The sequence below is a fragment of the Callospermophilus lateralis genome, chromosome 18 (assembly GCF_048772815.1).
Source record: "Callospermophilus lateralis isolate mCalLat2 chromosome 18, mCalLat2.hap1, whole genome shotgun sequence".
Classification (NCBI taxonomy): domain Eukaryota; kingdom Metazoa; phylum Chordata; class Mammalia; order Rodentia; family Sciuridae; genus Callospermophilus; species Callospermophilus lateralis.
In genome coordinates, this window is record NC_135322.1 from 34833036 (window position 1) to 34857214 (window position 24179).

General features: G+C 41.2%; 1 protein-coding gene across 2 annotated transcripts in view; it reads right to left on the bottom strand.

The window, feature by feature from the left end:
• Brd7 (bromodomain containing 7) overlaps positions 1-17914 on the bottom strand; it is a 39047-nt gene extending 21133 nt beyond the window's left edge. The window contains exons 1-5 of one of the 2 annotated variants that reach the window (XM_076839614.1): positions 17647-17914; positions 17025-17233; positions 4319-4448; positions 3965-4022; positions 48-192 (exon numbers count right to left, since the gene is read on the bottom strand). In XM_076839614.1, coding sequence (XP_076695729.1) covers positions 48-192; positions 3965-4022; positions 4319-4448; positions 17025-17233; positions 17647-17695 — 591 coding nt within the window. In that variant the 5' untranslated portion in view covers positions 17696-17914. The remainder of the gene's footprint in view (positions 1-47; positions 193-3964; positions 4023-4318; positions 4449-17024; positions 17234-17646) is intronic. The other variant, XM_076839615.1, reaches the window with a different exon arrangement.
• Between the last annotated feature and the right edge of the window lie 6265 nt (positions 17915-24179).

Sequence of the window (24179 nt, forward strand, 5' to 3'; positions counted from 1 at the left end):
ATAGCTTGGTCTATTTCAACAATTAAAACACACATAATTACAATTACCTTTAGTTCTTCTATGGACTGGTAGTCATTGTTCTTGATCTTTTCTTTCATGGTACTAAAATCCATGGGGTGTTTAATGATCATGGAATAACCAGGAGCAATAAAATCAGTCACAGGAAATGAAAAGAAAGCACTTGGGTCTTTTCTGTGAAGATATGTAAAAGGCAATGCTATTTTTTACTTCTACTACAAACAAATCTATTGGTCAATGAGAAATCAGGAGAAAACTTTTTTAGATATAAGCTGGGCATGGTGGCGCACACCTGTAATTCCAACTCAGGAGGCTGAGGCAGAAGGTTTGCAAGCTCAAGGCCAGCATAAGCAACTTAGCAAGACCCTGCTCAAAATAATAAACAAAAAGGGCTGGGATGAAGCTCAGTGGTAGAGCACCCCTGGGTCAATCCCCAATACTGCAAAAAAAGAAAGAATTTACAGTATACACTAGTTGTACCCTTAAGACAGAATCTTTCTCTTTATTTAAATACGTAGCCTAAATCAAAGCACCTTCTACATAGAGAAAAAATGAAGCACAATAAATTTCCTACTAGACTAACTGACCCAATGTCTCAGGCTGTGGGAGGTTAGTGCTGCATATCTTTTATGAAACTATGGGAAAAGGCAGAAGTAATAATTATAAATGTACATCTGCAATTCTTCATGTTAGTTTTTAAACTAATACGCTTGCACCAGGAAGGCCCACATGTACATATTTTGTAATCAATGGATATGACTCCTATTCTGCGTAGAAAACTGACATTGTTTTAAGATCCTCTTAATACCCTCAAATTTTAAAAACCAGTGTTTTCTTTTCTTTTCTTTTGGTACTGGATATTGAACTCGGGGCCTTGACATGTTTGGTAAGTGTTTTATTAGTGAACTACATATGTAGCCCCGAAAACCAGTTTTCTATCACAGGTTTGTTTGTTTTTGGTACCGGGGATTGAACTCAGGGGGCACTCAACCACTGAGCCACATCTCCAGCCCTATTTTGCATTTTATTTAGAGACAGGGTCTCAATGAGTTGCTTCACCTGGCTTTTGCTGAGGCTAGCTTTGAACTTGAGGATTCTCTTGCCTTAGCCTTTTAAGCCCTGGGATTATAGGCATGCACCACCACACCTAGCTATCACAGGTTCTTAACTCTGGCTGTACATTAGAATCAGAGCAGCTCTAAACAAATTCCAACAGGGGTGGGATGGTGAAGACTTATCCTAGATCTATTAAATCAGAATCTCTTAAGGAAGGTCCAAGCATTGGTATGTTCAAGGCTGAATTCTGGTATTGATATTTGCATATTAGGAATTGGTATTTCTAGTGTTACCAGGGTTGACAATCAGTATCTTCATAATTAAGTCATTAGGTTGACTTTTTTTTTTATCCCTTTGGACTTTGGCAGATCAGTTTTTCTTTTTTCTTTTCACTCCAAATAATAACAGCAAAAGTGGCTTAAAAAGTCATAACAGCAAGAATTTTTAAAACATGTTTACCCTGTTGCCAGGTCTGCATGATGTATTTTATATCTGATCTTCACAAAAATCACCAAAGTAATGGTACCTTCACTGATAGATGAGGATACTGAGCCTCAGAATAGTAAAATCATTGGTTCTAATCTAAAAAGGATAGAGTTAGAATCTGAAATCAGGTCTATGTATATCTGCCTCTATTTTCCAAAGGATGCTTACACTTAAAAAATACCAGACTAAAAAAATGATAACAAAAGGCTGGGCTGGGGATGTGGCTCAAGCGGTAGCGTGCTCGCCTGGCATGCGTGCGGCCCGGGTTTGATCCTCAGCACCACATACAAACAAAGATGTTGTGTCTGCTGAAAACTAAAAAATAAATATTAAAAAATTCTCTCTCTCTCTCTTTTTAAAAAAAATGATAACAAAAGGCAAAAAAAAAATGAAGTCTGGAACTTACACATCAAAATCTGAGCTTTCCATAGTATTTACTATTTATAAACCAGTCTTCATCTACGGATAAACTCTTACAACTACCTTTCAGAGCAAATGATCTATACTCCCTAAAATTAGACATTTTAATATACAGCCCCACATAGTTTTGACTAAAAATAGCATTACCAATTTCTTTCTTTCTTTCTTTTCTTTTTTTTTTAAACCAGGCTTAGCTCTGAGTCTCAAGAATGAAGTCATCCAGTCACTAAGGCTTAATAAAAGAATGTGGCTCTGGGTTCTAATTCTCAAAATGTTCTGAGCAATGGTAACATGTTTAGACAGACTCTTAAGTAGATTTATTTAGGGTAACATTATTAATCTATGTTCTGGCCTTATGTTACACAAATAAAACTAAAAGGCAAACAACTATTTTGTAGCCACAACTTCTAATTGGGATAAAATGAATACCCAATACTTAACCGGTTCAGTCTTTTGGGATAATAAATGAATGATTTATTCAAAAGTAAAGACTGTTAACAATAAAAATGAGGAAAGGCCAGTAACTTCTGATCTTGATTTTAAAGCTAAACAGGTACTGAGAATATAGACCACACTAGAGGTTTTATCTTCTAAAAGTATTTATGATATATTCTGCATTGACTTATAAGGACAACACAGTGAGATGAAAGGGCAATACAGTAATAAGAAAGTAAACTATTAGAATTCAAGGCCTATAACTATGAATCTTCTGTCAATAATGTAAATAACTTTGAGATAAAAATTCAAATTCTGAGTAAAGAAGAATATTAAAATAAATGTTCTAATAGTGAGTTCTTATTTGTCTTTCAAGAAACATTTGCCAGGTGTGGTGGCATACACCTATAATCACAGCTACTTGGGAGACTCATGAGTTGGAGACCAGCCTGGGCAACTCAAGACACTTGTCTCTAATAGCTAGTTCAGTGAAACAGCACTTGCCTCAAATATATGAGAGCCTGGGTTCAATCTCTAGTATCAAAACCCCAAAACAAGCAAACAAAAATATAAAATGAAAAATTTTAACACTGGTTTAATTTACCTGCAGAAAAAATTAAAAAAAAATATTTCTCTTTAATTTGGTTGGACACAATACCTTTATTTTAATTATTTTTATGTGGTGCCAAGGATCGAACCCAGGGCCTTGTATGTACTAGACAAGCGCTCTACTGCTGAACCACAACCCCAGCCCTACCTGCTGAAGTTTTTAGAAGGAATTTCTGTATTTAAGAAAGAGGCATCCTATTTATGGTATTTTGTTTTTTCTCTTGCACTTAACAGCTGCTGAACACTCATGGCATAGATGCTCTACAAATATACAAAAGGTACTTCCATCTAATAGCGAAGTGGAAATATCTGAATTATTCCTGGATTTAAAGTTTTAAAAAAATTTTTACTTTGAGCCAAGCACAGTGGCACATGCCTGCAATCCCAACAACTTGGGAAGCTAAGGCAGGAGGATTTAAAGTTCAAGGCCAGCCTCAGCAACTTAGTGAGATCCTGTCTCAAAATAAAAAATTAAAAGAGTTGGGGATGTAGCTCAGTGGTAAAAGCCCCCTGGGTTCAATCTCCAGTACCCTCAATTTTTTATTTTGAAATAGGTATTACTATGTTGCCAGCAATCCTCTTGCCTCGGCCTCCCAAGTAGCTGAGACTACAGGCAAGCACTACCAACTCTGGCTTGAAAGTTTTTTAACATCAAAAATTACTTTGGAAAAAGAGAAATTTGTCATTAATGGTATTATGTAACCCTTGCAAGCTGCCAGTTAAAACAACCAAATAAGAACATCTAAAAGTTCTTATGTAGTATTTCTATTGCCAGGCAAAATATTTACCAACCACTTTAAAAGCAGGTACATTTGGATTTAGGTCACAAAATGTGGCTTTAGAGAATAATAAAAAAAAAAAAAATATGAAGAAGTGATTTGGAACCTCTCTGTTTACCATTTTGATTTCTACTGTATAAAAATGTTGGAAAAACATTTACCTTTGTAATTGTCTCATCAGTTGATTCAAAGCTTCTTGAAGGGGTGTCTGTTCTACTTCTGAAGCAAAGAAGACAGGAAAGGGTATTTTAAAAAGGAAAATTCTAGAGAGTACTATTTCATTTCTATGACTTTATCTACATTCATAAATAATATCTTGTACAGAAATTCCATTTATCTTAATATGCTGAAGATTTAGAATATCAACGCAAAAACCAAAGCTAATTTAAAGCTCTTATGCAGCAAAAGAAAAATAAGAAAACTTTAGAGAAAATTTCATCAATGAAGCCCACTTTCCCTAGTTGTAACAATATCAGGCTTTTTATTCAGAACAAATAATTCAGAGTTATTCCTACCTTCTTGTTTGGCTAAAGAGCTTGTGAGAGGCTTCTCAGGGGGCAAGTCTAATCTTACAGGGGTATGACCCTGGAGGTCTTTCTCTGCTTCGTTCTCCACACGGTCTCGATCTCGCTTCTTTTTATCCTCCTAAATGGGACAAAGGTGGATAATTTAGAAATATATCAGAATTAGTACCTTCAAATATATAAGTTGTTTTAATTTCAGTGAGAAAAAAAGGAAAATACTCTTGTTAAGGAAATAATGTATTTTACTGCCATCTACTGGAAAAGGAGAGAATAACACTCAAATACAAGGATAAAAAAATGCTTCTCTAGGCCAGAAATAACCAATTAGAAAAATAACAGTATTCAAAAAGCAATACAACATACTGAATAAAAAGTATACTAAAAGATGCCCACAAGCTTTTGGGACATACTATTAAACATTATTGAGAGTCATAGTAGAAGAGCTGAATAAAGGAGATATACCATGTTCATGAATTCTCTCCAGAGTAACCCATAAATTCAAGATAATACCAATGTAAAATAGAAATTTTCATGGAATTTAACAAGATGAATATATAATTTACCTTAAAGAGTAAGAGAACAGTTAAATTAGTTTTGGAAAAGGTCATAATAATGTATCTTGAAAAAAAGACAATGTGGGTTGGACATAAGCATAGGCAAATAGACCAACAGAACAGAGAGCCAGAAACAGACCCATGCAGATAGGAAAATGTTGATATATCAGAGAGATGACATTATAAGCCAATAAGGTAGTGGTAGGACAATTGGTCATCTACATGGAAAGAGAAAATAAAATTAGATTATTTATGCAATACTCCAAAGTAAATTCCAGATAAAGACATGTATAACACAAAGCTTTAGAACTTCAGATAAAAGAGTCTTTAAGACCTAAAAGTAGGAAAAGATTTTCTCATATAAGACACAAAAAATAATAAATCTCTAAGGAAAAACTTGAAAATCTGACATTAAAGTTTGGTGCTGCATTAAAACCCATAAACCAAGCCAAAAATCTAGCCATAGACTGAGATAAAGTACTTGAAACACAAATACTCATAAAAGTACAAACTTTTTATTAAAGCATTTCTTTTAAAAATCCATGTAAAAAAGGCAAAAGAAAATGAATAAAGGGTATCAGGGGTAATATACAGAAGTAACTTGAAATGTCAAGAAACATAAAAACTAATCCAAGCTCCCCCAAACTAAATTAATAATAAACTGAAAAACTAGAAGGCATTTTAAGTCTCTCTGATTGGCAAAAATTAAAATACATGAAAACGACAAGTTTTAATAAAAATGTAGAGAAATGGGACTTTCATACCTTGCAAATGGGTAAGTAAACAGGGATAATCATTCAGAAAGCAATTAGCACTATCTAGCAAAGATTGCAAAAGCTTTTACCCTATTTCTCAGCTATTCCTTTCCAAAGCATATACTCCAGAGAAATTTCTTTTTGTAACACATTAAATATAAGTACAAGAATATTACTGAGTAGTTTAAATAATAAAATAAGTGGCAACTACCCAATGACACTAAAAGGAAAACAGATTAGTAAATTATGGCATATTTAAATAGCCAGTAAATAATAAACTAAAATACTATATCATCATGGGGTATATTCTGAAAATTTCTGGAGGAAAAAAACAAAGTTACGGAATCATGTTATAAGATCAGTTATTTAAAGTTTAAAAATGTCTAAGCATATATTCCGATGGGGTTTTTTTCTTTCTTTTTCTTTTCTGGTGGTACTGGGGATTGAACCCTGGGGCACTCTACCACTGAGTTACATCTCCAGTACTTTTTATTTATGAGAAAGGGTCTTGCCAAGTTGCCAAGAGCAGCTTTGAACTTACAATTCCACCTCAGTCTCTTGAGTCACTAGGATTACAGGCATGTGTCACTGCATCTGCTCCTATAAGCATTTATTCTTTAAAGATGTAGGCAGAGCTAGTAAAATTATTCTTAAAAAGGCATGTGATGCACACTAAATTCAAGACAGTGGTTTTCTCTAGAGAGAGAGAAGAATGGGATTCTGGAAGGCTACACAGGAGAATTTCTTCACCAATGTCTGTACTCTCATTTCTTTAAAAAAAAAAAAAAAGCAAAATAAAAAAATAACAGAAGGCAAAATGCTGAACTCTATCAGTAATTTTGAAGGTAAATGCTAAAGCTGAATGGTTGGTATGCAGGTGTCAGTTTTGGTTATTCTCTCTACACTGCATTTTTGTTTTGGAGATGGGATCTTACTATGTTGTCCAGGCTAGTCTCAAACTGCTGTGCTTCAGAGATCCTCCTACCTCAGCTTCCTGCATAGCTAAGACTACAGGCATGCACTATTACACACAGCTATTGTACTTTCCATTTTTTACAACTAATTTTTTAAAATACTTTTTTAGTTGTACATGGACACAACAGCTTCACTTTATTTTTATGTAGTGCTGGGGATTGAACCCAGTCAGTGCCTTCACATGCAAGATGAGCACTCTTCCACTGAGCTACAACCCCAGCCCTAAAACGAAATTTTGAAGTAAAATTGTCCTAAATACCCATTTTGTGCTCAAGAGTTCTGAATAGGATCTTATTAACTCAAAAAACAAAAACAAATAAACAAAACACCCAAAACACCCCACCAAAGAAAATAAAACCCAACAAACTCAATTCATCACCACCATCTAAAGGTCTTGATAAAAAAACAGAAGGCTAGGCCTTGTTCCCAGAATTACTGGTCCAACAGGTATAGGGAAGAGCCTGAGGGCATGTGGGTATTGCTAGTGCTGAGAATTACTAACAGAGTTTTGCACTCCATTTTCAGGCTCCAAAGCATCTACTATAGAATATGTAATCAGTTTATATTATACAATACTTCCTATTGTTTATTCTGTACCTAAAAAGAGATATTTTATGTCCCTAGACATTTTTTCAAACTGAATTCATCATGCATTTGATCCTGCTATTAATGTAGGTTGGCTGGCATCTGTTTCTTACAGCCTTACACATATTCTGTAGCAGTGATTTTTGTTTTGTAAAGTATGTTTCTTTTGCCTAGAAAAACTAGCATAAATCTTTTGTACGTTGGCAGGTTTATAACATCTAGTCTGTAGAAAAAGACCCCCAGAGACACAAGTTCTTTCCTATTAAATGTGAAATGTGAAGAAAGGACAACTTAAAAGCACTCTCCCAGGGATACAGAACTAGGATCAGGTGCCAGTGCAGAGTCAGCAAACTTTTTTGTAAACATCCAGTTAACATTTAGGCTTTACAGTTCATAAGGTCTTACAACCACTAAACTCTGTTGTTGTAGCAATGTAAGCAGCCATTGACTGCTTTTATAAATAAATGGGTGTGGCTCTTTCAATAAAAATGTATTTAAAAAACCAGATAGTGTTGCCAGTTTGTTGATCCAAGGTCTAAGAAGTCCAGCTTCATTCTTAAAAATACCCTATGACCTTAAGCAAAGTCATTTACTCTTATTTTTTGTAACTGTAGATGAATGGCATCCCTTTTTTTGTTTATTTTTATGAGGTGCTAAAGCTTGAATCCAGTGCCTCACACATTCAAGGCAAGTGCTCTGCCACTAAGCTACAGCCCCAGCCCAATGTCATTTACTCTTAACAGATCTCTTTACCACCCAAGATGGAAATTTCATTGTTGATTATTACTAACCCCCATGGCGGGGTAGTGGGGACTGAACCCAGGGGCACTTTAACATTGAGCTACATTCCCAAGCCTTTTTATTTTGAGACAGAATCTAACTACTAAGTTGCTGAGGCTGGCCTTGATCTTGCAACCTTCCTGCCTCAGTCTCCCAAATTGCTTGGATCACAGGCATGTACCACAGCACTCAGCTAAAATGGATATTGTAGCATGCTAGTACTGGTTGGGACCTGGGAGAACTAGCTTCTAATTTACCAACATGTGCCTCTGAACAACTTACCCTACTGTTTTAGTCTGTTTCTCATCTCTATAAGAGGCTTTGATCTCCACAGGTCTTCTATACCCCAAATTCTGATCCCATCCTTCCAATTTTCTTTTTTATGATTAAAAATATACTATAGAATCCTATTGTGACTGTTCTGTTGAAGTAATACATTCATGAAGTAGCCCACAGCACTTATGACTGTATCCATGTATTTTAAAACACAGAAGTGAATAATGTGGCCGGGCATGGTGGTGTACTCCTGTAATCCCAGCGGCTAGGGAGGCTGAGATAGGAAGATGGCAAGTTCAAAACCAGCCTCAGGGCTGGGGATGTGGCTCAAGCAGTAACGCACTCGCCTGGCATGTGCAGGGCGCTGGGTTCGATCCTCAGCACCACATAAAAAAACAAAAATAAATAAAGATGTTGTGTCCACTGAAAACTGAAAAATAAATATTAAAAAAAAACCCTCTTAAAAAACAAAAAACAAACAAACAAACAAACAAAAAAAAACCCAGCCTCAGCAGTGGTGAAGCACTAAGCAACTCAGTGAAACTCTGTCTCTAAATAAAATACAAAATAGGGCTGGGGATGTGGCTCAGTGGTTGAGTGACCCTGAGTTTAATCCCTGGTAGCTCCCTCCCCCCCCCCCCGAAAAAAATGTAGAATATGAATATCTAATGTGTAAATTTTTTAGTTGTAGTTGGACACAATATCTTTATTTTATTTATTTATTTTTATGTAGTACTGAGGATCAAACCCAGCTCCTTGCACATGGTAGGCGAGTGCTCTACCACTGAGCCCCAGCCCCTAATGTGTAAATTTAATGTGCAAAACAATTTCAGAATTCCCCTTTAAAAGCTGATTTTGGAATCCAATAAAAATTTAGTTCCACTGCTTTGTAGCTATGCCTCATTTTTGGCCTTAGGTTGAAAGCAGCAGTCACTACACAGGTGAGCTGTTGCCTCTATGATGATTTCCCCTAGCTTTCCAAGGCCGAACGAGAAACGTATCTCCTTGGACTTCTGGAACATTTTATTCAAACCTCTATTAGGATTAACAGGCTATAAAGTTTATTTAACCGTTGTAGTTGATTCCCCAGCCCAACTCTGAACTCCTATAGAATTCATTCACCCATTCTCCCTCCCTTTTCTATCATCTATCTTCATCATGTGAGCCTAGAACAGGCTGGCTAGAAAACAGGCATCTGAACCAATGAATAAGCACACTTCTGCCACAGAAGCAACACTACTCATCTGCCCTTAGTCTGAGTTCTTCCTTTTTTGGAAGATCTTCTGTGATTAAAAGGACGATCTCAGGAGAGATGCACATTAGAATAGCATTGAGAAAGACTGAGGATTTTCTGTCAATCTGGGAAAGCCATAATAGCTGAGATCCTGGGTGTGGCAGATGTGACACCAAATGAGTCAATGAATAGTGTTTTGATGGAATTCCCATCCTGTTTAGTACCATCAGTCGTCTGCTGTTCTTTTCCTCACTAGGGATAAGCTACCTTATATTCTGTGCCTCAGTTAACTAAGCAATTCAATGAACTACTACTAAAGTACCTACCTCATGGAGCTGCTTTTAAGAGTTAAAATAATAAAACTACATTAAGAACTTAGAATACTAACTGGCATATAGCAAACACTCAGATGTTAATTTTTATGAGTATATATCCCCTTGGGAATCTAGTATAGTGCTTTAATAAAACAGTACTTATTGGAATTTATTGTGTAGTAGTTTTAAATTTTCATTATAAATTTTACTCTCAGCCTTATAAATAAGAATATATTTGTCAATGCTTTCAATTTTTAAACAATTTTAAAATGACTACCCTTTCTTATTAATTTCCCTAGAACGAGACTAATTGAGTATCTTTAAAACATTTACACCTGCAAAGCCATTAAGACATCATTTGGGTCAGGACTATGCTTTTTAGAAGAGTAGGTGCGTTTCATAAAGGAATGCAGACCTTTCACCTGAGCTATTTCAATAAAATGTTTTCAAAGTACGTCTCCTTCCGCAGACTCTACTCTTTTCAACAGTATTACATACTGTTAACACATTAGTAAGTCTCAATTTTTATCACAATCACTCTTCCACTCAGGAAGTTTCTGACTCCCCACTTCCTTCATAATCAACTTCAAATTCCTTACTCTGTCATCTTTACTGTCTTTCAGATCATATTCTATACTCTCCTTCATGTATTCTATGTTTAAAAAGAGAGCTACTTTATGTCCCCTGTACATATCCTCACACTTGCCCATCTTTACATTATATGGACTTCATGAAGTAGCCCATAAAGTACAATACTTATGACTTTATCCCATCTGTGAAAATATAAAAGTGAATAATGTGAAAAGAACACTTCTACGATTAGGCCATTTTCCTCAGACCATACAGGTGACATCATGTTAACTGAATATGCAGAGGAATACAGTAAATTCTGATTTCTAAAGTACAATTTAAATGCTACTTCCTAAGTCCTCTTGATGATCCCTGTGACTTCTGGGGCTTCAGAACTAGAACTCTGTTTCTGTTAGGGCAGACTTTATTCTTCCTCGTATGTGGGGAGAGGTTGTTATTCAACTCTATTAAAAAGGCCTCTTTTTTTTGAAAGTGGTACTGAGGATTGAACCCAGCGCCTCACACATGCTAGGTGAGTGCTCTACCACTAAGCTCTATCCCCAGTCCTTTTTATTTTATTTTGAGAGAGGGTTTGCTAAGTTGCCTAGGCTGGCCTCAAACCTGTGATACTCCTGCCTCAACTAAAGATCTAAGAGGCAGTTCTTGTTCTGTTACTAACAGCATGACTCTGGGCAAGTTATTTAACCATGCTGAGTTTCATTTTTCTTATTTGTTAAAAAAAAAAAAAAAAAAAAAAAAGAAGAAGAAAATAACATGATCTAACAATTCTACTTCTGGGTATACATTCAAAAGAACCGAAAATGGAGTCTCCAAGAGATTTTTGCACAATTCATGTTCATAGCACCATTATTCATATACTAGCCAAAAGGTGGAAGCAAACTGAATGTCCACCAACTGATTAACAGATAAACAAATTATAGTATATCCTCACAATGGATTATCATTCAGCCTTAATAAGGAAGGAAGTTCTAAACATGCTTCAACACAGATGAATGTTGAGGACATTATGCTAAGTGAAATAAGCCAGTCACAATAAGATAAATATAATTCTATTATGTGAGGTATCTAAAATAATCAAACTCATAATAACAGAAAGTAGAATGGTGGTTTCCAGGGCTGAACAAAGGGAAAAAAATTAAAAGTTGTTTAATAAATTTGAAAAAGTTCTAGACATCAGCTGCACAACATAAACATACTTAACATTGAACTGTACATTTAAAAATGGTCAAGATGGTAAAATTCTATGTGAATAATACAATTAAAAATAAAGAAATTATGATATCAGGTCTCTCAAAATTATGCTAAGACAATATATATAAAGCACTCAGTATAGAACCTAGCAATGTAATATGTGCTAAATAAGTAGCAATCGTTATTTGTAAATTATACGTGTAATTTTTAATAGTCACAATGGAGCTACAGATGTGTGTACACATGTATATGTGTGTGTATATATTAATGGATTTTTAAAAATTTTTTTTTTAGTTGTAGTTTGACACGATGCCTTTATTTATTTATTTACTTATTTTTATGTGGTGCTGAGGATTCAACCCGGCACCTCGCATGTGCTAGGCAAGCGCTTTATGCTGAGCCACAATCTCAGACCTTAGGGATATTTCACTTGAAATAATTTTATAAACTCTTCTGTAATTTTTTTTCTTTTTTGGTACTGGAAATTGAACCCATGAACTTGCATGCACTAGACAAACATTCTATCAGTGAGCTATACAGTTCCAGCTCTTATTTGAGACAGAATCTTGAAAAAATGTTGTCCAGGTTGGCCTTGAATTTACAACCCTCCTGCTTCAGCCTCCTAAGTAGCCGGGATTAGAAGAATGTGCTATCATACCCCACAATTGTCATTTTATCAACCTACTAGCCTACACAAAAATTTTACGCATTGAACCTTAGTTTTACTTAACTATTCCCTTGTGCATATATTTCTCAATCAAATAATATGAACACCTTTTATTCACAAGTGATTATTTTACTTTTTTTTGGGGGGGGGTATACCAGGGATGGAACTCAGGGGTACTCAACCACTGAGCCACATCCCTAGTCCTATTTTGTATTTTATTTAGAGACAGGGTCTCACTGAGTTCATTAGGGCCTTGCTATACTGCTGAGGCTGGTTTTGAATTCACTATCTTCCTGTCTTCACCTCCTGAGCCACTGGGATTATATGTGCATGCCATTCCACCCACTTATTTTTACCTTTTATGAGAATATGTGACTTGAAATGTTAAGTATGAATTTCTACAAATGTTAATTTTTAGTAATGTTGTAAGAATTAATCCTGAGCAGGGGATGTAGTGTAATTGGTAGAACATGTGCTTAGCATGCTCAATAATGCCCTGGACTTGATTCCTCGTACCACAAAAAAACCACCACCAAGAATTAAATTATACAATTTTTTGGCAATTGCTCAGCATCCAAACACATAAGAAAAAAACAATAATTCAACCCACTTCTATAGGAATGGTATCTAGATTACGAACTGATTAAACCAAGGCATGCTGTACTCTTAATGCGCTGGTCAGAATTAAATTCTGCAGCTCTACAGAAAGAAATACTAGTGATCATATCTGTTGAGGCAGTTTAAACTTTAATGTTGTCAACAGAGCCTTCCTAATGAAAAGAAAATCACCACTTAACTAAGACAACTTTGAAAAGTTAGAGGGTTTTGTGTTGTACATTTGTGTGTTTCTGTGTGTCCCCTAAACGCTTATTTTTCTAAGTACCAGATTTCTGATTTTTCCCCCTGAGGTTTGGGGGACTGAACCCAGGGCCTCACACAGGCCAAGCAAGTGCTTACCACTGACTACATACCCAGCCATTTCTATTTTTTAATTTTGAGACAGGGTCTTGCTAAGTTGCTGAGGCCGGCTTCATTTGTGATCTAGGTAACACCAGCAAACAAACAAAAAAAACCCCCAAACATACCAGTCTCCCTATGACCAGTCTGGTCTAGAAAAAAGGGATGACCCAAAAAGCTTCTATAGAAACTATAATACCCCAAAATCTGAAAATGTCCTGTGGTTCCTAGTCTTGAGTCCTGAAAAAGTGGAAATTTGGGCAAATTTGCTTCACTCCTCATCCACCTACTTACACTACATTATTACAGCCAGATGAAACTGTGGATGCAAATACATCTTAGTTTGCAATGGCATCAAAATATAAGGTGGATAATGATAATCACACAGTTAAGAAAGGGCAGCCTGGGGGCTGGGGATGTGGCTCAAGCTGTAGCGCGCTCGCCTGGCATGCGCGGTGCGCTGGGTTCGATCCTCAGCACCACATACAAATAAAATAAAGATGTTGTGTCCACCGAAAACTAAAAAATAAAAAAAAAAAAAAAAAAAAAAGGACAGCCTGGTTAGAACACAGAGGGGGGGAGACTTCCAGGATCCTATCCTGAAGATATCCTTATAAAAGTGTACAAAAGTTTGTTAAATGAGGCTCAGCTCAATGCAGCACTTCTTACAACAAATAATAGTATTAAATAAAATAACATCTAGCACATCCATAAACTAAATTTTATGTAGTTAATAAAAATGAGAAAGTTGATAAAACAAGGCTACGAGTTTATTAATAGTGTTATGGCAGTAGCTGCCAGAACTAAAACCAAAAATAGATAAAATGGTCACTTCAACTTCTATTTAATCAAGATGACAGCAAGAATAGGGAACAAAAGAGGCAACAGTAGATGAAAGGTGTCAACTCACTTGAGAGATGGAAGGCAAATGGAGGAGTGCAGAACAGAGAGAACAAGAAACTGTCTATGTGCAAAGTGCTGGATGCCTATGACAATAGCCAAGATCCTAGAACCTGGAAAAGCTCTGAACTTGGAGACATGAAGAATCAGAGTCTCCAGACCTTGAGATGAGTCAAAAGTTGGGAGAGATGCTTGAGTGAAAGCAGAGAATTTTTTTTTTTAAATATTTATTTTATTTATTTATGTTTTTTTAGTTTTCAGCGGACACAACATCTTTGTTTATATGTGGTGCTGAGGATCGAACCTGGGCCGCACGCATGCCAGGCAAGCGCACTACCACTTGAGCCACATCCCCAGCCCCGAAAGCAGAGAATTTAATAGTAAGAGTAGTAAGAGCTTCAGCACTCTTTCCCCTGGTTGTGTTCAGAAATTCTGGCAGTCAGGTAAAATCGTACTCCCAGGAAGAGGGAACTTTTCTCTGGAGAAAGTGAGAAACTCAAAGAAAATATCTGTAAGATATAAACATCTGGGGGCTGGGGTTATGGCTCAGAGGTAGAGCGCTCATTTAGCACATGCGAGGTGCTGGGTTCGATCCTCAGCACCACATAAAAATAAATAAAATAAAGGCATTGTGTCCAACTACAACTTAAAAAAAAAAAAAAGATGTAAACATCTGAGGGATTTCCCCATCAAAATATCAGATCCCTATTTGGTCGCTCTATAGGGAAATCCAGCAACTGATAAACTGTGTCTAGCTAGGCACAAAGTATTTATCAGCTCGTTCTTCTATGCTATAGGTTTAAATATAAATAGATAATTACAGGACAGTTTTACCATAATAAAGACATAGCCTGAAGAACTTGGGTGATAAAGACAATATGATGGGACCAAAAGAAAACTAAAGGGGAAAAAAGGGAAAAAAAATACTTTAATATCTTCAGAGAAAAGAGACATAATGCATATAAAATAAAAAAGAAGATGATATTTAAAAAGGACAACAGGTTCTTAGAAATTCAAAATATAAGATTTGAAATAAAATACAATAAAAGAAGATAAACTTCAGAGGCTTTCCTTGAAGAACATAGAAATCCAAGAGAGGGATACATAAAAAAATTAAGAGGACTGATTCAGGAGTTCAATATCTAAATGACAAGGGTTCCAGAAAGAGAGGAAAGAGAAAATGAAAGGAAGGAAATTGTGATACTTCCAGGAAACATCTCTGATGGCATAAATAGCCACTGTGAACGTTAAAACACTGACGACAAAAGGAGGAGTATCCCAAAAGTCCCAAAGAAGCAAATATAGGTCATACACAAAGGACTAAGAATCAAAATGGCACCAGACTTTTTTTTTTTTTTTTTTGCAGAGGTGATTGTGGTGCTGCTACTGCTAGAACTTGACCTGTACATGCTTGGCAACAGCACTGTCACGAAGCTAACCCCCAGCCCTATCAACACAGCAAAACTGGGAAGCCAGAAGAAAATAGAGCAAAACCTCTAAAATTCTGAGAGAAAATAATTTTCAATCTAAAACTCCATACCAATTTAAACATTCAACCCATATGAAGAATCTCCAGGGAAAGATTAAAGATTTTCAAACATGTAAGAAGTTATAAAAAATGTAACTATGCATGCTTTCTTAGAAAGTTTCTAAACCAACACTCTACCAGAGCAGAAAAAGGGAAAAATGAAGAAAGAGGAAGACATAGGTTCTAGGCAAAAGGAGCCCCAGTGAGTAACTAAACCAGTTTTCATCTGAAAAACATGACACAGATGGGTTTTTCAAAGATATTTGAAAGATATTTCAAAGATATGTTTGGGAAGCATTAATAAGTGATAAACCAATGAAGCAAATTTAACTAGTCAGTCAAGACCAGCTCTGTATTTGTACACTGTACTTATCTCTAGAGAACAATAATTTAAAGTAATTACAAATATTTATTTAACCAATACTTGTGATTCACCAATATAGTGAGAATGGAGGTAGGTGATTGGGGGTGTGAAGCAGTACAAGAATGCAAATTTAAATTCTTCTGTAACATAAGTAAGATATAATAGAGAGGACTGCTTGTTGTTAAAAGCCTTGAATACTCTTGACTTTTTAAAACTACATTCATGAATAATTTAATTATTAATAAAAATTAATTTAAAAAACAGCTGCTTGCTTCTGGAAATGGAGATGATATAAGGCATTAGGGTGAAGAAAGGATATTTAAAATTATGTCACTTCTGTATTACGAAGTATGAAGATTATACGTACATATGATTTTTATAATTTAGAAAAGATAATGGAAACTTTAGATAGTACTGTATGTTGACACAGTATAGCTAAAGTCAATAAAAACTGGAGCAGAAATTAATAGATTTAAGAAATTCCAAAGAGAAAATCTCTAAGACTGGGTGACTTACCAGTGTGTTTAATCACATGCAATAAAACACTTTTTTTTTTTTGTATAAAATCAACCTATGCAAAGATTTACCTTCAAGATAGAGTAACTGACTTTACTAAGCCACTCAGTGGCAGGTTAAACTTGGGAAGTACCCGAATTCTGGGATAATTCCAGATACATACTTGTTTATCCTTGGAAGGAAAGTTAACTAGATTCCATTCACTTTGGAAAGGACTACTTTGGACAAACCTAGAACACAGAGGCTTTCTTGAGCATGACTTTTTACTTTTCCTAGATGTTTAAAACTGTTCTTGGAAGCAGTTGCTCCAAAGCCACTTAAACACCTGAAGCGTGAACACTGCCGAAACTCACTGATTCAATTTTCTACTCTGCCCCGCTCGACCTCAAAACACGCCAGATTTTACAGGCGCTTCAGTGTCGCACTGGACACAGAGATGAAGCTGGGTGGGCACTGGACAACTGAGCCAGCCGAGCCTTCAGCAAAGCTGAAACAATGCAGCCACTTTACCTTAACTCTTCTCCGTTTTCTCCCCTTTTCTTCCCCGGGAACCTGCTTTTCTCCTTTCTTCCTCTTTTTCCGCTTTCTGTCCTTATGTTTGTCATGGTCGTTTTTGTCTTCGAAGAGGCTGGAGTCGTGCCCCGAGCTGCCGGTGGAGAGCTCGGTGACTTCGTTCCCTCCCACTTTTAGGACCAGCTTCAAAGGCTTCTCTACATAATCTGAAACAAAAGCAGAGCGCCTCGGTTAAAAGGGGGCACTGGCCGTCCAGCGGGGCGCCGAGGCGCAGCCAGGCCGCGGAGCTCGCACGCGTGGGCACCCGAAGCACCTGTTGAATGACAGACCCTGGCCAGCCGGGGCTGCGCCTCCCGCCCGAACGCCCCCGGGCCTCTCGGGGCGACCTCCCAGCTGCCCGCCTGACGCCCGCCGCGGCAGGGGGCCCGGTTCGAATGCCGCCCGCCGGGGGTCCGCCTGGGGTCTGCGCCGCTTCGGGCGGGCCGCTCCCCCTCCACGGGTCGGGGCCTGCGGTGGGACGGGCAGCCCCCTCGGCCCACCTCGGGCGCCCGAGCCTATGCGATTTCGAGAGGACGACCACCGCGCAGGGTCGCCGCCCCGACGGCAGCCCACTCCTCACCCTCGTAGAGGTGTTTATCCGACTTGTGCTTCTTGTGCTTCTTGCCCATGTCCGACCGGGCCCCGGAGCCCGCCCCCCGCGCCAGGCCCAGGCCGTGCGACGCCGCTTCCGGTCCGGGCCAGGCGAGCGGAGGGCGGGAGCGGGGCCCGCGAGACCCCGCGCCGCGAGGCAGGGGGACGGCGCGCGCCCGGCGGCGCGAGGCCCCTCACGAGAAGACAGCCCGCGAGACGGGTCGGAGCCGGACAGCGACAGCGGAGCGGCGAGCGGCCGGCGCACGGGCGGGAGAGAGGGCCCGCCACGCGCTCAGGGTAAGGGCGGCTGTGCATGGCGTCCCCTGGCGGCTGGAGGTGGCTCTGCAGCTTGCAGACCGGGGGCGGGTCCGGGGCGGGTCCGGGGCGGGGCCTATCGTTCCGAATCTCCCTTTTCTCTGTCGCCCTCCCTCTTTTTCTCTTTGCAGTCTTTCTTTGCTGGCTCTCCTCCTTTTCTCCTCCTTTCCGCCTTTCTCTTTCCCTCCTTTTTTCTTTTCTTTTTTGCCCTCCCTCCTTCCCTAATTCCTCCCATCTTCCCACTTTCCCAGCTTCTGTTCTCCCCTCTAGCAGTACCCACCGAACTCCACCGTACCGAGGCCAGGTCCAGCGAGCCCCGCCCCCTGCTGACTGGAGGGTTCTTATTTACAAAACAAAGACTTACCTGAGGGCCTTAGGTGAAGGCCTCCAGGGTCTGAATTAAAAACAACCACCACCAGGTGTGGAGTTGTATTGTTTAGTAAGATCTGCTTGTGAAAATAAGTGTTGACATCTGTATTCAAAGGCTGTGGATGGACACTCGGGACTGCCCACAGTGTTGCTCTCAGGGGGCCAGCGCTGGAGGTGGAGCGAATTATTTTAGTTTTATACTTCTCTCTGTTAGAAATATTTCTAATGTATATGTCAATTTTTCAAAAAAGGAAAAGAAAAGATAACATGAAAAGCAAAGACAAGGTGAAAAGATAAAATTTAGAAGTTAAATTAGCTGGAATTAAATTAAGCTGAAGAAAAAATAATAATGAAGATTATCTGCTGGACTCACACCAAGCCAGGGTGCAGACTATTAGTTTGTATACAGATGTTCACTTTTCAATCCGGTTTTGAGTTCTTTTCACTCTTTCTTTTTTTCTTTCTCTCTTTTCATTCACTCTTGTCTTTAGATGCTGAGTCCTCCTGGAGAGATGGGATACTCAGGTTACTTGATTGACATTTACTCAAATATACTGTATTAAGATATGCTTACCATGGTACATGCAGGGGTGCTGGCTATAGGGAAATAAAATAATGTTAATATTTGTCTATATGACAACCTTGTAAGATGGATAAGGTAAGTAATAGTCTTTTCTCATTTTACTAATGAGGAAATGGGTGCCCAGAGAAGTAAGTTTCCAGTTAGTGGCAGATTAGGATTCAAATCCAGGTTTTTACAAGTCCTTTTCATTTGTGAACTTGGTAAGCTGTCTTGACTGGCTTGCACTTTTAGCCTTAGGGTTACCCTGCATATTAGCTCATAATCACTGCCTTGTCTCAAGAAAGGATCTAGTGTCAGTCATTTATACCTTAGTAAGTGTTATCGTTGGGATCTGGAATGTGCCCCAAAGCTCCTGTGTTGGAGGCTTGATCCCCAATGCATGAATATCCCAAAGTGTGGCTGTTAGGAAATAATTTGATCATGAGGGTGCTAACCTCATTAGTGGATTAATCCCTTTGATGGATTCATCATTTGAATGGACTAAGGGAGGTGGTGGAAACTGTAGGCAGGTGGAGCCTGGTTGGAAGAAGTAGGTCACTGGGGACATGCACTTGGGGACCATATCTTGTCCTTAGCCCTTTCCTTGTATGCTCTTGTTCTGTTTCTTGGCTACCTTGAGCCATCATGCCCTTCCGCCATGATGTTTTGCCTCACTTCAGTCCCAAAGCAATGGAGCAGCCTCCTATGGACTGAAACTTTTAAAACCATGAGTCAAAATGATCTTTTCTCTTTTAAGTTGCTTATGTCAGTTATTTTTTAACAGCAACGAAAAGCTAACACAGCAAGAATTTGTATTCCTGGATCACCTCTCCCAGAAAGATCTGTAGCTTCATCTTGATTTCCAGTGGAGAAGTGGTAGGTTTGTATTTTAGAACCCTATTGTTGGCAAGTGGTAGAAACCCAATTTCAATTACTTCAAGAAAGTAAAAAAGAGATTTATTGGTCTACAGGCCCCGCAGGGGCCGGAATGAAGCTTACCTGAGGGAAGATGGGAAGCAATTATTTGGAGCTATTGGTCCTCTCTTTCTTCGTCTTATCTCTGTGTATGTTGGCGTGATGGTCTGGATCTTAAAGAAAGAAACTCAGAGCTGGTTCTCTTTTCTCTGACCTCCCCCTGATGGAGGAAAAGGATCTGCTTATCCCACCTACACTGCAGAACTAGTAGCCTCCCTTCAGAGCAATCTTCCTATGTGGCAGAATGTTCACGAAAGTGGAAGGTAAGAGCACAAAGCGGAAAAACACCTCCCAGAAGAAGTTCCTGGACGGCAGGAAGCCCAGCTCATCCGTTGGAATTCCCAGCCCCAGTCCTCCACCTGGCACACAGAAGGCACCAGAAAACGCTAGTCGACTTGCACCATGCTCTACCAGGCAGACTCCAAGATGACCCCAGACTCCTGCCCCCTGGCATTCATGTCCTTCCATGGAGCGAGGACTTGCTTCTAACCAACAGCATTCAGCAAAGTCGATGGGCAGCCCCTTCTGTGATGAGGTTGATCCCACTGGGGTCCGTCCTGCTAGCCAGCTCTCTGCATTGCCTTCTCATTTGCACGTTCTGGTGAAAAGAGCTGCCGTGCTTGGAGAGGCTGAGGCGGCAAAGGCTTGAGGATCCAGCCTGTGTCCCCCAGGGCTCCTGGCCCAACAGCCTTTGGGGAATTGAATCCTCCCAACAATCACTGAGCTTCAAAGTGGCTCTTTCCTTTGTGGAGCCTTCAGACGGGCTGGGCCCAGGCCAACTTCCTGATTGCACCCTTGTGGGGGACCAGGAAGCAGAGGAACCCCCTCAGCTGTGCCCTGACTCCTGACTCTCAGAATCATGGATGTTAGGAGTGTCCATTTACTTAGAACATTAAGTTTTGGAGTAACTTTGTTCCAAAGTGGTGACAGCTTGGACAAGAGCCTTCCCTCAGAAAGAACTGTCTGTCCCTGCTGTGGATCTCAGCAAGAAGGACTGACGTGACATCCCGAGAGCTTCTGGTAAGGAAGCAGTTGCCTAGGGAGGGCACTTGGTGAGGTGTTGCCCGTTACTCGCTTCTCTCCTTACCCTGGCCTGTTATCCCCATTTCACAGATGAGGAAATCGAAGCCTGAGAAGCCAGGTGGTTGATCTAAGATCACGTGGCTTGCTTACCTGGACTTTGAATCCATGCCTGCCTACCTCCAAATCCCACCTTTTAACTGCTCTTCAAAAACAGGACCAGATCGGATCAGCTCCAACTTCCCTTCCTGCGAGTTTGGAACAGAGTTAAATCACAACCAAGTCCCGAAGAGGATGCGTATGTGTCTATACGGATGAGCATGCATTGAAAAAGATCAGAAGATAATCTGAACAATGACAGTCATTGTTAATTGATGTTTATGGATTGTTGTGGCTCCTGTGGAACTACAAGGAGCACTGGGCCAAGAGAAGATGGCTGCTTAACCTGGTGGAACAATTCTTTAATCAGGGAGCTTCAGGTTTTGTGAGACCTGGGGAGGGGACAGGCCAGCTCTGTACTTGGGCTCCTCCTCCCCGGCATCTGCATCCTCTCTCGCTTCCCTCGCAGCCTGGCTTGCTGCTGGGCTCTGTCGCGGAGGCAGAAGGGTTGCCTCCTGTTCTCAGGATGGGCTGACTGGCAGTTAGGTCCCAGGACACTGTCCCTAAGCTTTGGGATGAATAACTAATGCAATTCTGTCGAGTCCTTGCACTCCACCTGCTACCAGGTCAGTCCTGTGGTCAGTGTCCTCTCTGCAACTCCAGGAGGAGGATAAGTATGTCCATCTTGCAGAAGGTGGAGCTGGGGACAGTAGGGATAGTGACTTCCTAGAGCCACCGAGCTGGAACTGACTACAAGTCTTCTCTGCAGGGTTGAGAAGACCCTGCTGATGTGGTGACAAGTCACCATCTAACAGATGGGAGTCAGGACTGAGACCCCGGCCAGGGAATGCCTACCTCTCTGGAAATGGACAAACCTTGCTCAGGTCCTGGCTTCAGACTCAACAGCTCAGTAACCTTGACTCATCCTAAAAGGGCTTATTCCCCCACTCGGAACCTCTGTCTCCTCCTCAGCATAGGGGAGTTTAATCAGGTCTGCTTTGGCAATGAGGAGGTTGTAAGGATGAAAGAAGATAATGAGGTCAGAACACGGAGTGTAATACCTGGTGTATAGTAAGTGCTGAGTAACTGCCACTGCTCATGTTAATTTTTAATTTGTGATTATTTAAGAATGTAATTCATGTGATGTCATTTCCCCGTGCAATGCTCATGGCTCCCCATCGCACTCAAGAGTCAAAGCCACATTCGCACCTTGGCTTTCAGGTCTGGCCCCACTAACTTTCCAACCCCATGGCTGCAACTCAGCCACACTGGCTTCTCACTTGTTTTTGGCCACTTTCTGCCCCAGGACCTTGGTCTGTGTTTCTCTGTATACCTAGAACACTTTCCCCTTAGCTTCTGCCTCCATATCTTCCTGATCTCCACTGTGACACTTCAGAGATGCTTCTCTAAAGCCACAGCAGCCCTTTCCTGCCTCTGGGCTCACACTCCTTGGGTTCTCTTTGTGACACTCACATCCTCTGATGTCATGTTACCTGTCTATGCACCTGTTTCTTGTCTCTCTCCTCTGCAGGACTCTCAGCACCCTGAGAACAGGGATGGGGTCCGTCTCCTTCCTAGCTCTGTCACCTGCACTTACCACAAAGTTAGCTCAGCACAGTCCTCAAAAAATATCTGTTGAATGCACGAACGAACACCTTCCCTGTGTTGCCACAGTGCCCCCGCCTTTCTCCCTGGGTTCTTTCTGGCAGGGACAGAGGTGACCGTCTTAGTGGTCTGGGGAGAGCCTATGGAGGAGGGAGAGAGGCACCGTGGAAGGCTGGCCACTGGGGGGTGTGGCATTCCCAGGAAATCTCTGCCTGGCTGGGCTCGGAGTTGGCCCCTCTCCAGCCTCGCCTTTCGGCAGAGGAGTGGTGTCCAGGGGCCCAGGCCGGGGCGGCTCCGGGCCCTCGGGAGATCAGCTACTCTGATGTGTGCTGCGTTTCCCCTGCGGTGGGCCTCAGGCCTTGGTGCTCCTGTGGAGGGGTCACTCTGGGACACAGCTGATGTCCTGGCCCCCTGATCCTGGGGTGGAGAGTGACCTCCCACGGTGGGGGCAGGCGTGGGGCGTGCGGGCCCAGCTCAGTGGCCTGCTTTCTGGAGACCCCTTGGTGGCCCTTCACTTCATAGATGTCCCTCGAGAGCCAAGTGATAGAAGGGACTTCTGGAGCCAGCTCCCCATCCAGGTGGACCCAGAGTCCTGAACGTCACGGGCTTCTGAGCCTGTCGCCTCTGCTGGCCTCGCTCCTCAAGCCCCCCCGGGCAGCAGCAGAGGGGGGCGAGGGACTTCCAGGGCGGGCTGTCCTGGTTACTTCTGTCTTCCTGTCTGAACCCCAGTTTTGTCCTCTGAGGACGGGGGGACAGCAGTTGGCAGGGGGTGAGCAAAAGTGGCGAATGTGGGGGCTCCTGGCCGGGGAAGCCCTCCCCGAGGGTCAGGAAGCAGGACAGGCCGGGCAGGGACCCGCCTTCCTGGAGACTTGGGGCAGGGGAGCTCTGGCGAGGGGAGGGAGGTGGCAGCTGCCCCAGTTTGGCGGCAGGGGCCAGTCTGGGCCTTCATGGTGCCAGCTTGTCAGGGCTGCCGGGAGAGGCCCTGAGGGGCAGGGGCCAAGGCCCGTTCAGTGGGCAGCTCTTTGGGGATCAGTGGCCTGAGGTGATTCGCTGTGACAGGTTGTTGACAGTGCAGCTTCCAGGGTTGCTCACGGTCACTGGCAGAGCAACCCCGTCACCTGCTTTTGAGTGAGCAGAAGAAAGGCAGCAGATGGCAGCCGTCCACGTGGGGCCCCGCCAGGGCTGCCTGCACTGCGGGGTCCTGAGCCGCTGGCTGGTGGCAGGGGGCACGCCACGGGGCTCCTTGCTGTCAGCCCTGAAATCCACAGGGACCCAGACCCTGGCCGGGACAGGGATGAGCTTGGAGCTTTTGATCAAATCAGAAGGAGGCAACGTGAGCTTCTCCCTCCCTCCCCTCCTCCACCTGGTATCTGTTGTGTGCCTACTGTGTGCCAGGGGTGATGGGAGAAAGAGACCCGATCTGTCCTCCCAGAATCCACAGCCTCGTGAGGGAGACTCATGGCCAATTTGAGAAATAAATTGGAAAATATCTGGAATGACATATATCAAAATGTCACAGAGAGTGGTGCGGTTATAAGCAATTTAAAGTTTCTTTCTGGACCCATCTGTACTGTCAA